The sequence below is a fragment of the Anomaloglossus baeobatrachus genome, chromosome 3 (genome assembly GCF_048569485.1).
Source record: "Anomaloglossus baeobatrachus isolate aAnoBae1 chromosome 3, aAnoBae1.hap1, whole genome shotgun sequence".
Lineage (NCBI taxonomy): Eukaryota > Metazoa > Chordata > Amphibia > Anura > Aromobatidae > Anomaloglossus > Anomaloglossus baeobatrachus.
In genome coordinates, this window is record NC_134355.1 from 135,331,379 (window position 1) to 135,344,497 (window position 13,119).

General features: G+C 43.9%; 1 protein-coding gene across 1 annotated transcript in view; it reads left to right on the top strand.

Annotated features, from left to right (window-relative positions):
• LOC142295067 (ADP-dependent glucokinase-like) overlaps nt 1-12,223 on the top strand; it is a 33,161-nt gene extending 20,938 nt beyond the window's left edge. The window contains exons 4-6 of the mRNA XM_075338140.1: nt 3,856-3,952; nt 5,716-5,852; nt 11,261-12,223. Of these exons, the coding sequence (XP_075194255.1) occupies nt 3,856-3,952; nt 5,716-5,852; nt 11,261-11,928 (902 nt within the window). The 3' untranslated portion in view covers nt 11,929-12,223. The remainder of the gene's footprint in view (nt 1-3,855; nt 3,953-5,715; nt 5,853-11,260) is intronic.
• The last annotated feature ends 896 nt before the right edge of the window (nt 12,224-13,119 follow it).

A 13,119-nucleotide genomic window follows, 5' to 3' on the forward strand; every position in this document is an offset into this window, starting at 1 on the left:
AACTGTCTATTGGAAGGGCACAGAGGAAAAAAGAAAAACTATTACATAACTGGTGGAGTCACGACAATTGGAGGAGGTACAGTTTAACTGTAAAAAAAACAAAAAAAAAGGTGAAAGGTCCCTTTTTTATTTTTTTATAAAGGGTTTTTTGATTGTTTGATGTGCGATGGAGAACTGATCCATAGTTACAAGAACAGATGGGTATATTCATTAAGTGAACAAGACATAAATCCTTGTAACACATTTATTCCTATTCTGAAAGTTTTTATTTTATATTTGTATACCCGTCTTTCTCATAATTGAAATTTCCTGTTAATGCTAGTGTTTTCATCAGTGAAATAAATGTCATGTTTAGGGCTACATAAAATGCTTTGTCTTAGGCCCGTTTCACACGTCAGTGAAAAACACTGACGTTCTTCACTGACGTGTAAAACACGCACATGTCCCTCCGTGTTCCATGATTCACGGCACACATGGGTTGTCCATGTGCAATCCGTGATCCATGATCCCATGATTGCATATGGACATTACTCACCTGCCTTCGTTCCTGCTGTCCATGGTGCTGATCTCCTCGGGTCTGCAGCGTCCGCCCACCGCTCTCAGCACCTACTTCCTGGTCGGCAGTTCCTGCTTTCATGAATATTCATGAGCCAGGCAGGAGCTGCCGAGAGCGGAGCAGGCACAGCGAATCGCAAGCAAGGTAAGTAGAAAATTTTGAATATTTAATATATCCGTGATTTTCTGGTACGTGTTTCACTGATCACATATGGATCACATCATAGTGTGGTCCGTGGGTCATCAGTGATGCCAGACAAAAACTGACATGTCTCCGTGCAGAATCACGGCCAAGGGTGCACGCTGCATGGAGACACGTTCAGTGAAAAATCACTGATGTGTGAGCAGACCCATTGATTATAATGGGTCTGCGTATGTCAGTGATTCTGGTACGTATAAAAAAAAAAAAGCACAAACGTACCAGAATCACTGACGTGTGAAAGGGGCCTTAGGCAGATCTGGACTTTTTTTTTTTTTTTTAAGAATATTTGTTTATTATTAGGGATGATCGCATATCTCAAATATTCGGCTTCGCAAATATTTGCCGAATAGGTCGCCGCTATTCGACTATTCGTGAATATTCGATGCGCAATGTAAGTCTATGGGAAACCCGAATAACAGCTATTCGAACTTCCCAAAGACTTACATTGCGCATTGAATATTTGCATAGCGTCGACCTGTTCGTCGGATATTCGCGAAGCCGAATATTTGAGGTATTCGATCATCCCTATTATTGTTAGCTTCTGGCCAGTTTCACCTACATACACGTAGTGGGACATTTAGCACATACAACTTGGTAGCCCATTTATTTGGTGCACATTAGGAAATCCATACTACAGTCATGGGCAAAAGTTTTGAGAATGCTACAAATATTAATTTTTACAAAGTCTACTGCTTAAGTTTTTCTAATGGGAATTTGCATATACTCCAGAATGTCATAAAGAGTGATCAGCTTAACAGCAATTACTTGCAAAGTCAATATTGGCTAAGAAAATGAACTTCAGCCCCCAAAACACATTTCAACATCATTGCATTCCTGCCTTAAAAGTAGCAGCTAACATTGTTTTAGTGATTGTTCCATTAACACAGGTGTGGGTGTTGATGAGGACAGGGCTGGCGATCAATCGGTCATGATTAAGTAAGAATGACACCACTGAACACTTTAAAAGGAGGCTGGTGCTTGGTATCATTGTTTCTCTTCAGTTAACCATGTTTATCTCTAAAGAAACACGTGCAGCCATCATTGCTCTGCACAAAAATGGCCTAACAGGGAAGAGTATCGCAGCTACAAAGATTGCACCTCAGTCAACAATCTATTGCATCATCAAGAACTTCAAGGAGAGAGCTTCCATTGTTGCCAAAAAGGCTCCAGGGCGCCCAAGAAGGACCAGCAAACGCCAGGACCGTATCTTAAAACTGTTTCAGCTGCGGGATCGGACTACCAGCAGTGCCGAGCTAGCTCAGCAATGGCAGCAGGCTGGTGTTAGTGCTTCTGCACGCACTGTGAGGCGGAGACTGCTTGAGCAAGGCCTGGTTTCAAGGAGGGCTGCAAAGAAGCCACTTCTCTCCAGAAAAAACATCAGGGACCGACTGATATTCTGCAAAAGGTACCGGGAGTGGACTGCTGAGGACTGGGGTAAAGTCATTTTCTCAGATGAATCCCCTTTTCGATTGTTTGGGACATCTGGAAAACAGCTTATTAGGAGAAGAAGAGGTGAGCGCTACCACCAGTCTTGTCTCATGCCAACCGTTAAGCATCCTGAAACGATTCATGTGTGGGGTTGCTTCTCAGCCAAGGGAATCGGCTCACTCACAGTCTTGCCTAAAAACACAGCCATGAATAAAGAATGGTACCAGAATGTCCTCCAAGAGCAACTTCTCCCAACTGTCCAAGAGCAGTTTGGCGCCCCACCAATGCCTTTTCCAGCATGATGGAGCACCTTGCCATAAAGCAAAGGTGATCACTAAATGGCTCATGGAACAAAACATTGAGATTTTGGGTCCATGGCCTGGAAACTCCCCAGATCTTAATCCCATTGAGAACTTGTGGGCAATCATCAAGAGACGGGTGGACAAACAAAAACCAACAAATTCTGGCAAAATGCAAGCATTGCTTATGCAAGAATGGACAGCTATCAGTCAGGATTTGATCCAGAAGTTGATTGAGAGCATGCCAGGGAGAATTGCAGAGGTCCTGAAGAAGAAGGGTCAACACTGCAAATATTGACTTGCTGCATTAACTCATTCTAACTGTCAATATAACCTTTTAGTACTCATAATATGATTGCAATGATATTTCTGTATGTGATGTAAACATCAGACAAACACAATTTAAAAACCAGAGGGCAACAGATCATGTGAAAATATAATTTTGGTGTCATTCTCAAAACTTTTGGCCATGACTGTAGTTATGGGAACATTACAATTATCAACCATATATCATTCATGGGACAATAAATCTTACCACATTTTGTTTTCTATTTACTGGTTAAATATACTTTATTCAGTTCATTTGCTCAATAACTGTTCCTTCTGACTCCCCCATACATTCAGTATGCATGCAGATATCAGCCAAGCATGCATGTGTTCTTAGTGGGGAGAGGGGGAGTACAGGAGGACTGGACAGGTTAAAGGGGTATTCCCATCTCCAAGATCCTATCCCAATATGTAGTTGGTGTAGTAATAATAATAATATTAGCAGATACCTCCAATTAGTAGTATAGTATAGTTCTCATGGTATAGCCATGTCCTGTGCCTCAGGGCAGCATTGCAACGTATCCATAGTTACGACTACAAGCAACTAACTGTCTCTATATGAGGGGACGTAATTATAGATACATAAGCTGCAATGCCCTGCACATGAGGTAAGTGACATGACCATATCAGGAGAACTATACTACATTTCTAATTGGAGGTATTTGCTAATTTTATTATTATGCTGACTACATATTGAGATTGTTTCTTGGAGATAGCAATACCGCTTTAACATGCCTATGCATTTTTTACCCCCATGACATATGCAGTTGAAGAGGATTTGAGACATCACTCTGCACATTACATGGTCGGCCATTATGGTTTGGCTGGCACTTATGTACTTTGGCCACCATAACATAAAGCAAAGATACTTTATGCTGTATAACTAAGCTTAACCACAGCACTGCTGCTGCCTCCAATGATCAAGTGATTGCCAGAGACTAGTCACATGACCAAAGCTGATGGCTGAAACTGGTTGTTTTGTGTGGTTGTGTTTTCAGTGCAGCACCTGCAGCTGACATAATTTGGGTGTTATCTTATTTGCAGTTGCTGGTGAGCCCATCACAGATGCCGACATTCACCTCATAATGGAATATCCAACTGGAGCTAAATGGGGAAATCATGTCTCACGTCGTGCCAACAGGTGACCATATACCACATTGCTAATGTAAACTACAAATGTGTAACCGATAAAAAGTAAAATGTCGTTAATACAGCAATAACAGGTCCAGATTGGCTCTAGATCAGGGGTCTCAAACTCATTTACCTCAATGACGACTTCAGCATTATGGTTGCCATCAAAGAGCTACTGTATTTATATTTGTAAGGGCTCATTCAGACGTCCATGAAGTACGGTCTGAGCATGACCTGCAATGTACAGAAGTTGTCACGATCGGGAGACCCACATCCAGTCCATGCATTGCCGTTCATGCTGGGACGGTGTTGCATGAACTGGCTGACTGCGAGCATTGTTTGTGCAGGCTGACTACCATCACTGTGTGCACTGTTCACTCACAAAGATGGCACCTGCTCCTTGTGATGGTGCCACCACCTCTGCCAAGCTCTGACTGTGTCAACATAGCAGGCAGCCAGTACTGGGCAGAATGGGTGGAGCCTGCACAAGTGAAGGGTGTCATCTTCTTCGTTTTTTTTTTTTAAACAGTAAATTTTTATTGAATATTTTACAAGATGCAGGTCAATGTGATTTAATATTTAGGCAAGAAAAGCTGTCCATTGGGCTCAGGTGTGGCAAAAAAAATGTAAAAAAAAATATAGCAGTGCGGTTAACTAAAACACCACTAGATGGCAGCAGAGCACAGCTAATATTGAACTGTATACAATTCAATGGAACCCATGAATCCCAGACTCCTGCAGCTTTGCTATTAGACAGGGGTCAGACGGAGCCTCAGAAGAAGGCAGAGGCAGTCAGGACCGGAAGCAAGCGGACAAAACGCAGTGTGAACAGCGATGGAGCAGAGGGCATTCTACAAACAGAGCAAAATCCTAGGGCCCCTGTAATTCGTCTGCGATCTCACAGGGGATGTCCTTAGGCCTTTGGTCTCAGGCGGGAAAACCCGCGACTGCTCAGCAGTTAATGATTGAGCTATGGCACAGAGTTCAACACTGCTCTGAACAGCTTTTCATATGGGGGAAAGTGGAGAGCTGTTCCTTCTGTGTCCTGACCTTGCAGGCCACAGAAAATGACATAGCAGGCCGTATTTGGCTAGCGGGTCTTGTGTTTCAAACCTCTGCTTCAGATGATGACAGAAAAGAATTTACTTCAAATGTTTTTTTCATGGCTTTGATTATTGAAATGCTAAAAGTTGGCTGATATTGTAACTGAACATTTTGCTGGTCCTCACGTTTTTATGCAACACAAAAAAAAAAATGGCGTAATACCTAACTTTGACAAGTCTGCCACAGCAGAGACCTTGGGGGTGGGGGGGAGGGAGTTAAAAAGTATACAGACATTACAGCATGGGATGGCAAAAAAAAAATCAGACCGGAAAATGTTTTACCTCACAAAGAGAATCTACTTTAATCCCCTGCTGTAATGTCTGTATGCTTTCTTTTGCATCCTCCCCAGTACAGGGGCTGTGGTATGATCAGACCATGTCCCTGTATGGTCAGACACAGCCATTACACAGAACATAGCAAGGGCACAGATATAAGATTATCTCAGCACAGGAACATTTTTTTTTTTTTTAAATACATCCAATTGTGAAACTTATTATTATTCCAAGATCTAATAATTTAAAATCACCTTGTAAATTAACTTTGTTCATGGGAAAACCCTCCGAAGATTATACTGGAGGGTACACCTGCAGTCACTAATGGGACTTTGTAATTAATATATAGATTGAAGGTCATATTAATGTGTTTCACTTGTAATCTGTTATTCCATAGGTACATTGTGCACAGTGATTCACACAATCCAATGATTGATTCCCTAGAAGATTTTAAATCCCAACTGGAAGGTTTTGAGCCAGATCTCGTTGTGATTGGAGGGCTACAGATGATGGACAGCTTTCCCTTTAAATCTGGTAAATCTGGTGGATTATATATCGGTCTATGTATTATTCTTTTAGATCAAGTCATTTTTTATTAAGTTTCAAATAAAACAAATAGACAAAAGTAGTATATCCCCCTCAACATAAACTCCTTAATCTCATGTGAGAAATGTGTCATCATAAATACAAATGGAGAAAATCATATTCACTCATATTACATTAACACTGAAATAACTGTTACTCTGTTGTGTATACAGCAGAGATCATTAAGGCCCCTTTCATGCATCAGTTTCTTGCCATCAGTCACTATCCATTTTCTCGACGGATCTGTCGCAGATTGTGGCTAGATAAAAATGAAAACAAGGAGCGCATGTGTAGGGTCACAATGTAAGTGGTGAGAACAAATAGTTAAAATTTGCTCACCTGATAAGGTCGTGCAGCCCTCGCACAACCTTGGTAAAAGACGTGAGTAATTTTTATACTTGACTTGTCAGGGACTGAATCCAGGAGATCCTTCCAGGAGATAAGCCACTCGTGCTGCCGTGCCAGGCAGGGTCGAGGTGTCCTGCAGTCGGGGAGTCTCTCCAGGATAGCCTCCCGTACGGCCGATCCGGAGGAGTCACTGGGGATCAGTGTTCCTGGTTGCGAGTTTTTGCCTCCGTCTAAGCAGCTCTTGCCGTGAGTCCCCAAAGGGGAAAAGAATTGTCAGAATAAATGAAGTACGGTCACCTGACGAAGATATTGGACTATATCGAAATGCGTTGAGGTTTATGTGAATTAATAAAAGCCATTGAACTGTGGCCCTGTGGCCTCCATAGTGCTCCATCAGACCGTGCTTCATCTATTCTGGCAGATTGTGGCTAAACTGATATCACTGATCCGTTTTTCGACAGATCCAACTAGCTGGGCGCTAAATAATTGGAGCATGATCAGTAAAAAAAAAAATGGAATCCGTCATTTGATGGATGACGACAGATCCTGCGCCCATAGGCTTACATTCTATCAAACGACGGACGGCGGATCAACGTTACTTTGGCCGTCGTCTCAGTCAGACGGACAAAGAAGTTTCGACCGATCCGTCGAACGCCTGATGAAACGTGAGGCCATCCGTCGCTAATACAAGTCAATGAGAGAAAAACAGATTCAGCGGCATCAGTCGCCGGATCCGTTTTTTTTTCCAAAATTCGACGGATTGTGACTGATTGCAAAAAAATGATGTGTGAAAGGGGCCCAAAGAACATATACATCAAATATTAGCAGTACTTTGCAAAAGTAGGACAAACTCAATAAGAGAAATAATTCACTAATTACTAAATGATCTTAAATCAGGCATCAAACCGCTCCATCTCTTATGGGCTTGTCTGGAGCCAACCGTGGGGTGTCCAACCATGGAGCCCATAGTTTATCGAATTTAGTTAAAGTTCTTCTTTTACGAACATGTTTTTCCATCCACCACAACCACAATTCACTTTTTTTCCCTTGGTTAACATGCCGATCACTTCCTCCTTCATGTATGCCAGCAGCCACTGACAATCTATTGAATTTTGAAATGCCTGCAGTGAATGTGGGCATTACTTTATTTGTCAACTTATATAATGCCACCGGAATACATCCACGATCAGGAATTTGTTATTAACTATTGCAGAGATCACCTCCTATAATTCCTCAAGCAGTACAGGTACATCTAGGGCCATTCTATCAGTGTGTTAATATAGTGCGCTGGATTTTTCTCAGTCTACTGACTATCTGACTATCGAACGTAGTAAATGTATAGCTATACAGAGTGGTATATTAAAAATAAAAGATTCCGTTAATGTCCACAATCAAAGCATCTCCCTTCATTGTGATATACGATTGGCTAGTTTGTGTCTTGGCTACAGTTGCTAAGAGATTACCCTTCTCCCTTATTACTTCTCCCTTCAAAAAGAAGACCTGTTTATGAAATCTCTTGTTTTGCCAGTGGGAAAAGTCTTCATCAATCGGCTTTACATATTGGGATTCTGTTTCTTGCAGTATATTTTCCAATGCATCACCAATCTGTCTGGGGTTAAGCTTAGAATAACTGACAAGTTTTATGAGCCCTCCCTGTAAGATGGGCTTCATAGTATACCATACAACTGCAGAGTGCTCAGTGCCAGAATTTATATTAAAGGACGCTATAATAGTCTTAGGAATGAGGACTGACAGTTCGCCAAAAAGCGTTACATTTCCACATGTAATTGGTCCCAGGAATATCTATTTGAAGTAACATCGAGAGTGATCGAGAGTGATCAGACCAGCTATATTTCATACGCCATAGATCAGCTAATAATAGTTCCTGTAATATAGCAGCAAAGGATGTCTGTGAGTGGGACATTAAGGGAACATCCGCCTTCATTTTATCCCAGTATGGATGAATCACCAAGGATAACAAATGGGACATCTCTACTTTCCTGAGTATATTATAACTGAAAGGGGGTGCAACCTCGATATAAAATAAGGTTTGCAGTATATGCATATATACCTGCCATCCTCATCTATTTCTTTATGAATACATGTAAATGGAATAGATCGATGTATTCGAATACATGGAGTGACACTCATTGCCTATCCATGTCCCTTGTAACTTGAATGTGCCCCCTGGAGACCTGATGTGAGTCTCTCATAGGCATTTTTTTCACCAACAGGTTTTGCTGTGGAATTTCCGCTGCGGAAAAAAGTAGCATGTCACTTGTTTTCCGCAGGTCCCTGCGGTTTGGAGGGCTGGCAGATCAATCACCGATGACTCTGGGTCGGCGGAGGATTGATCTCCGGTATCTGGCCATATACTGCTCCCCATATAAAGTTTATGGTGAACATAATCTGTCGCAAAGGGGTAGGAGCAAGCGCTTCATACTCATTAATCACCAGTCGGCTGTCACACTGCTCCCGCGGCAGCTCTTTCATCTTTCAGAGCCGGCTGCTCATTAGTCTCATAACATATTCACGCCTTCCCTGCTCACCGGTGGCTGTGATTGGTTGCAGTCAGACCTGCCCCCACGCTGAGTGACAGCTGTCTGACTGCAGCCAATCACAGACGCCTGTGGGAGGGTCTATAGTGTACAGCAAAATAAATAATTTAAAAAAAACAACGTGCGGTCCCCCCAATTTTGATAACCAGCCAGGATAAAGCCTCACAGCTGGGGGCTGGTATTCTCAGGATGAGGAGCCCCACTTTATCGGGAGCCCCACAGCCTAAAAATATCAGCTAGCAGCCTCCTGGAATTGCCGCATCCATTAGATGCGATAGTCCCGGGACTTTTCCCGGCTCATCCCGAATTGCCCTGGTGCGGTGGCAATCAGGGTAATAAGGAGTTAATGGCAGCAGCCCATAGCTTCCACTAAGTCCTAGTGGCAGCTATGGGCTCATGTGCTTTGCGGTGACTGGTGGAGGACTCCAGCTGTCACTTCACATCAGCTGACTGAAGTCACCGCTGAACTTATACTCACCTTCTCCAGCGAGGCTGCCTCTGGACACTGGTCTCCTGCTTCCAGGCCGACTCATGCATATACAGTTATGCACTGCACAGCCGACCCGTAAGTAGCAAAGCGCCGGAGACAGCCGCACGGGACACAGCATCGCGGGAGACTTCAGCACCACGGACAGCAGAAGCGGAGACAGGTGACCGTGTTCCTGTGCTATCAAAATAATGCATTGACATACCGTGGCAAACAGCAGTAAAACCACATGTGGTTTTCGGGTGCGGTTTGCTGCGTTTTTTTTAGTGCACACAGAGCCTAAGGCTACTTTCACACTTGCGTTGGACGGCGTCCATAGCATTGCGTTGTGTGACATATAGTGGCACAATGGATGCTACGGCTCGTACAAAACAACGGAAGCTTTTTTTTTTCTTTACAGTTTTACCGGCAGCAGACTATTGTGAACGATCAACTGATCGCTCTCAATGGCCGGCAGCTGGGCGCTCCAGCTGTGCGCTTCAACATGCCGGCGGCCGGGCGCTCAGCTGAGTGCTCTCACATGCCGGCGGCCGGGCATGCCGGCGGGCGTGTGCTCAGCTGAGCACTCTCACATGCCGGCGGGCGAGCGCTCAGCTGAGCGCTCTCACATGCTGGCGGCCGGGCGCTCAGCTGAGCGCTGTCACATGCCGGCGGGCGAGCGCTCAGCTGATCGCTCTCACATGCTGGCGGCCGGGCGCTCAGCTGAGCGCTGTCACATGCCGGCGGGCGGGCGGTCAGCTGAACGTTCGGCCACCGAGAGACAAAATTAAAGTTTGTGATTTAAAAAAAAAAAAAAATCCTACGGATTGCGCTGCTCAAAAAAAGTTACATGCTGTGTTTCTTCCGCCCGACGCAGCGTCAAAATAACGACGCTGCGTCGTCCAGCGGATGCAACTCTGACACTTGCGTTACAGTGCGTCGTATATACAAGTCTATGGAGAATAGCGCAGTGCGTTAACGAACTGCGCTATTCTCCATAGTGACGGACTGCGCTGAACGCAAGTGTGAAAGTACCCTTAGGCTTTGTGCGCACTAGAAATGTGAATTTTCTCAAGAAAATTTCTTGAGAAACTTCTGGGAGTGGAAGATTTCCGGACCTCCGGAAAAAATCCGCACCAAATCCGTGGTAAATCCGCATGCGGATTTGCCGCGGATTAGCCGCTAATTTGCCGCAATTTTCCCACAGGTTGTTCAATGCGGATTTTGCAGGCTGTACTGCAGAAATCCGCAGGTACCTGCGGAAAAGAATTGACATGCTCATTTTCTCAAGAAATTTTCTCAAGAAAATCTTCTCAAGGAAATTTCTTGAGAAAAATCCGCAGCGTGCGCACAGCTATTTTGTTTTTTTCTTTTCTCATAGGATTTGCTGGGAAATGTCTGCACAAAGATTGCAGACATTTCTCAAGAAATTCCCGCAGAAAATCCGCGGGTAAATCCGCGGGTAAAACGGCCTAGTGCGCACATAGCCTTACACTTTGTAGCTGCCAGGAATACATCCACTATAGTAGGCTCTGGGTTGTTATCAGCTCCATCTGCTTTCTTAGGATCTCTTTGTATCTTCCCCTATCTCCATAACTTCATGCTCTGCTAGCAGATTAGGAGACAGAGTTATTTTGACCACTTCTTTTTGCTTATCAGCCAGTCTCTGGGAGGAGGCATCTTTTGCTGTTCCTGAGTAATACACCGGCCATCTTGGGAATTCTTTTCTGTACTGCTATCTTTGTTCCACTAAATCTTCATAAAAACTGGTACTCAGTGATGTAGAAAGATAAAACAGAGGCGTGTGAGTTAAATTATGAGCAGTCAATGCCCTCAGAAACAGAATAAATAGTCAAGTCTTTGCAGGAGACACAGGACTCACATCTGCTCCCATTGCTTGTCAGGCCACACTTTCCTGCCTGTGTATTTCTAATCCTGTCTGCATTGCAAATCTATCCATATCTATTAATGGTTTTCTCCTACAGGTCAGCGTGAAGACAGGCTTCAAGCACTTCAAGAAATGTTATCATCTTTGGATCAAAATATAGGTTGCCACTTTGAGATGGCCTCTTTTGTAGAACAAGATCTGATGAAGGACTTGCTACAGTATGTCATTCCTTACTCTGATTCCTTGGGTATGAATGAACAGGAGCTTCCCAATTTGCTGAGTCTTATTAAAGGAGGAAACATTACAGTGTTATCAGACCCTTACCCTCGTGTGGCCTCCATCCTTGACCAAATGCGAGAGCTTTATGAGCTTCTCAGATCCAAAGAGCCTCAAGGAGGTCAAAGACAACTAACACGACTACATGTCCATACTTTAGCTTTTCAAGCCATGATGGTGACCAAAGGATCGATGTGGAAGAACACAATGTCTGCTACAGCAAAGGCATCTCTGACAGCCAATAGGCATGTGTGTGGATCTGCCCGGATTGACACACGCAAGGCCAAGCTTATCATGGATGACTCTTTCTCTATCAGCCGTGAAGTAGGCAGTCAGAGAATACCTTTCAAAGAAAGTCGTCCTGTGTCTTGTTGGGAGGAGGAGACTTATGAAATATGTCTAGCACCTGTTTTGGTCTGTACTGAAGTATTCCAAACTGCAGGTGGAGGAGACAATATCTCTGCTGCAGGACTTGTATTGCAAATTTAAAGCTACATCATGACTTACCGACATTCCCTAACTGGATAGTTATATTTCAGATGCTGCAAATAAGGATGCTTTGACAGAAACTGACACGATCTGAGCCATTTTTTTTTTATTTCCTTAAAGAAATTGTTGTAGGTTTACCTCCCAAATAAGAGAAGTAAAGGTTTAGTCCTTTATACCCTTACATCAGGATAAACTCATGCCCGCAGAAACATTGGCGTTCAATGGCCCAAACTTACCATTTAAAATGAACATGTCATGTGCAATATATACCCAGAACCACGAGCAGTTCTGGATGCATATTACTAATCCCTGCCTAACCGTCCCTGTATCTAGTAGCATAGTTAAATGGATCTTTCGAAAAAGTATTTCTAAAGATCCCATATGATATGCTAATGAGGCCAGCAACTAGTCGCAAGGGCTTTACTTCCCTTGGCTTCCGCTCCGTGCGTATGATCCCGGACTTTCAGTCATGCGCACTATGAAGCCGGGTGTAAGTGTTCTGGCTTCAAACTTGTGTAGTGCACATGACCGAATGTTCGGGATTATGCGCACTGAGCTGAAGTCCAGCGTCGGACGGGACGGCAGCAGAGAGGTGAGCACCACCATCCTCTGATGCTGCGCATTCATTAGCATATTAGCACGCCCACAGAGGTGTGCTTACATGCTAAGGGGGCTGACTAGCCAAGAGAACTAACACCCTTGCGACTAGTTCCTGGACTCATTAGCATATCATATGGGATTTTTACAAATACTTTTTCTAAAGATTTCTTTATCTATAATACAAGATGCAGGGCCAGTTAGGCAGGCATTAGCAATATGCACCCAGAACTGCTCGTGGTTCTGGGTGCATAATGCATCTGACAGGTTCCCTTTAACAACATTGGGTTTCAGACCTGATTAAGGCCTAGGACACACGGCGAGAAAAACGGTGCAAGTGGAATACGATTAAAAAATCGCATTCCACTCAGACCAATATTACTCCCATGAGCGATTATTTTCTCAGCCCTAATCGCATGCTGCGAGTGTAATTCGATCCAGTTTCACTTGCACCACTCAAGTCTATGGGGCAAGAGAAACATTGCACTGCACTCGCGTTACACCGGTGTAATGCGAGTGCAGTGCAAGAATCGAAATAGCCAGCAACAGAGGAGATGGGGAGATAAATCCCTCCCTCCCCTCCGAGCGCAGGCT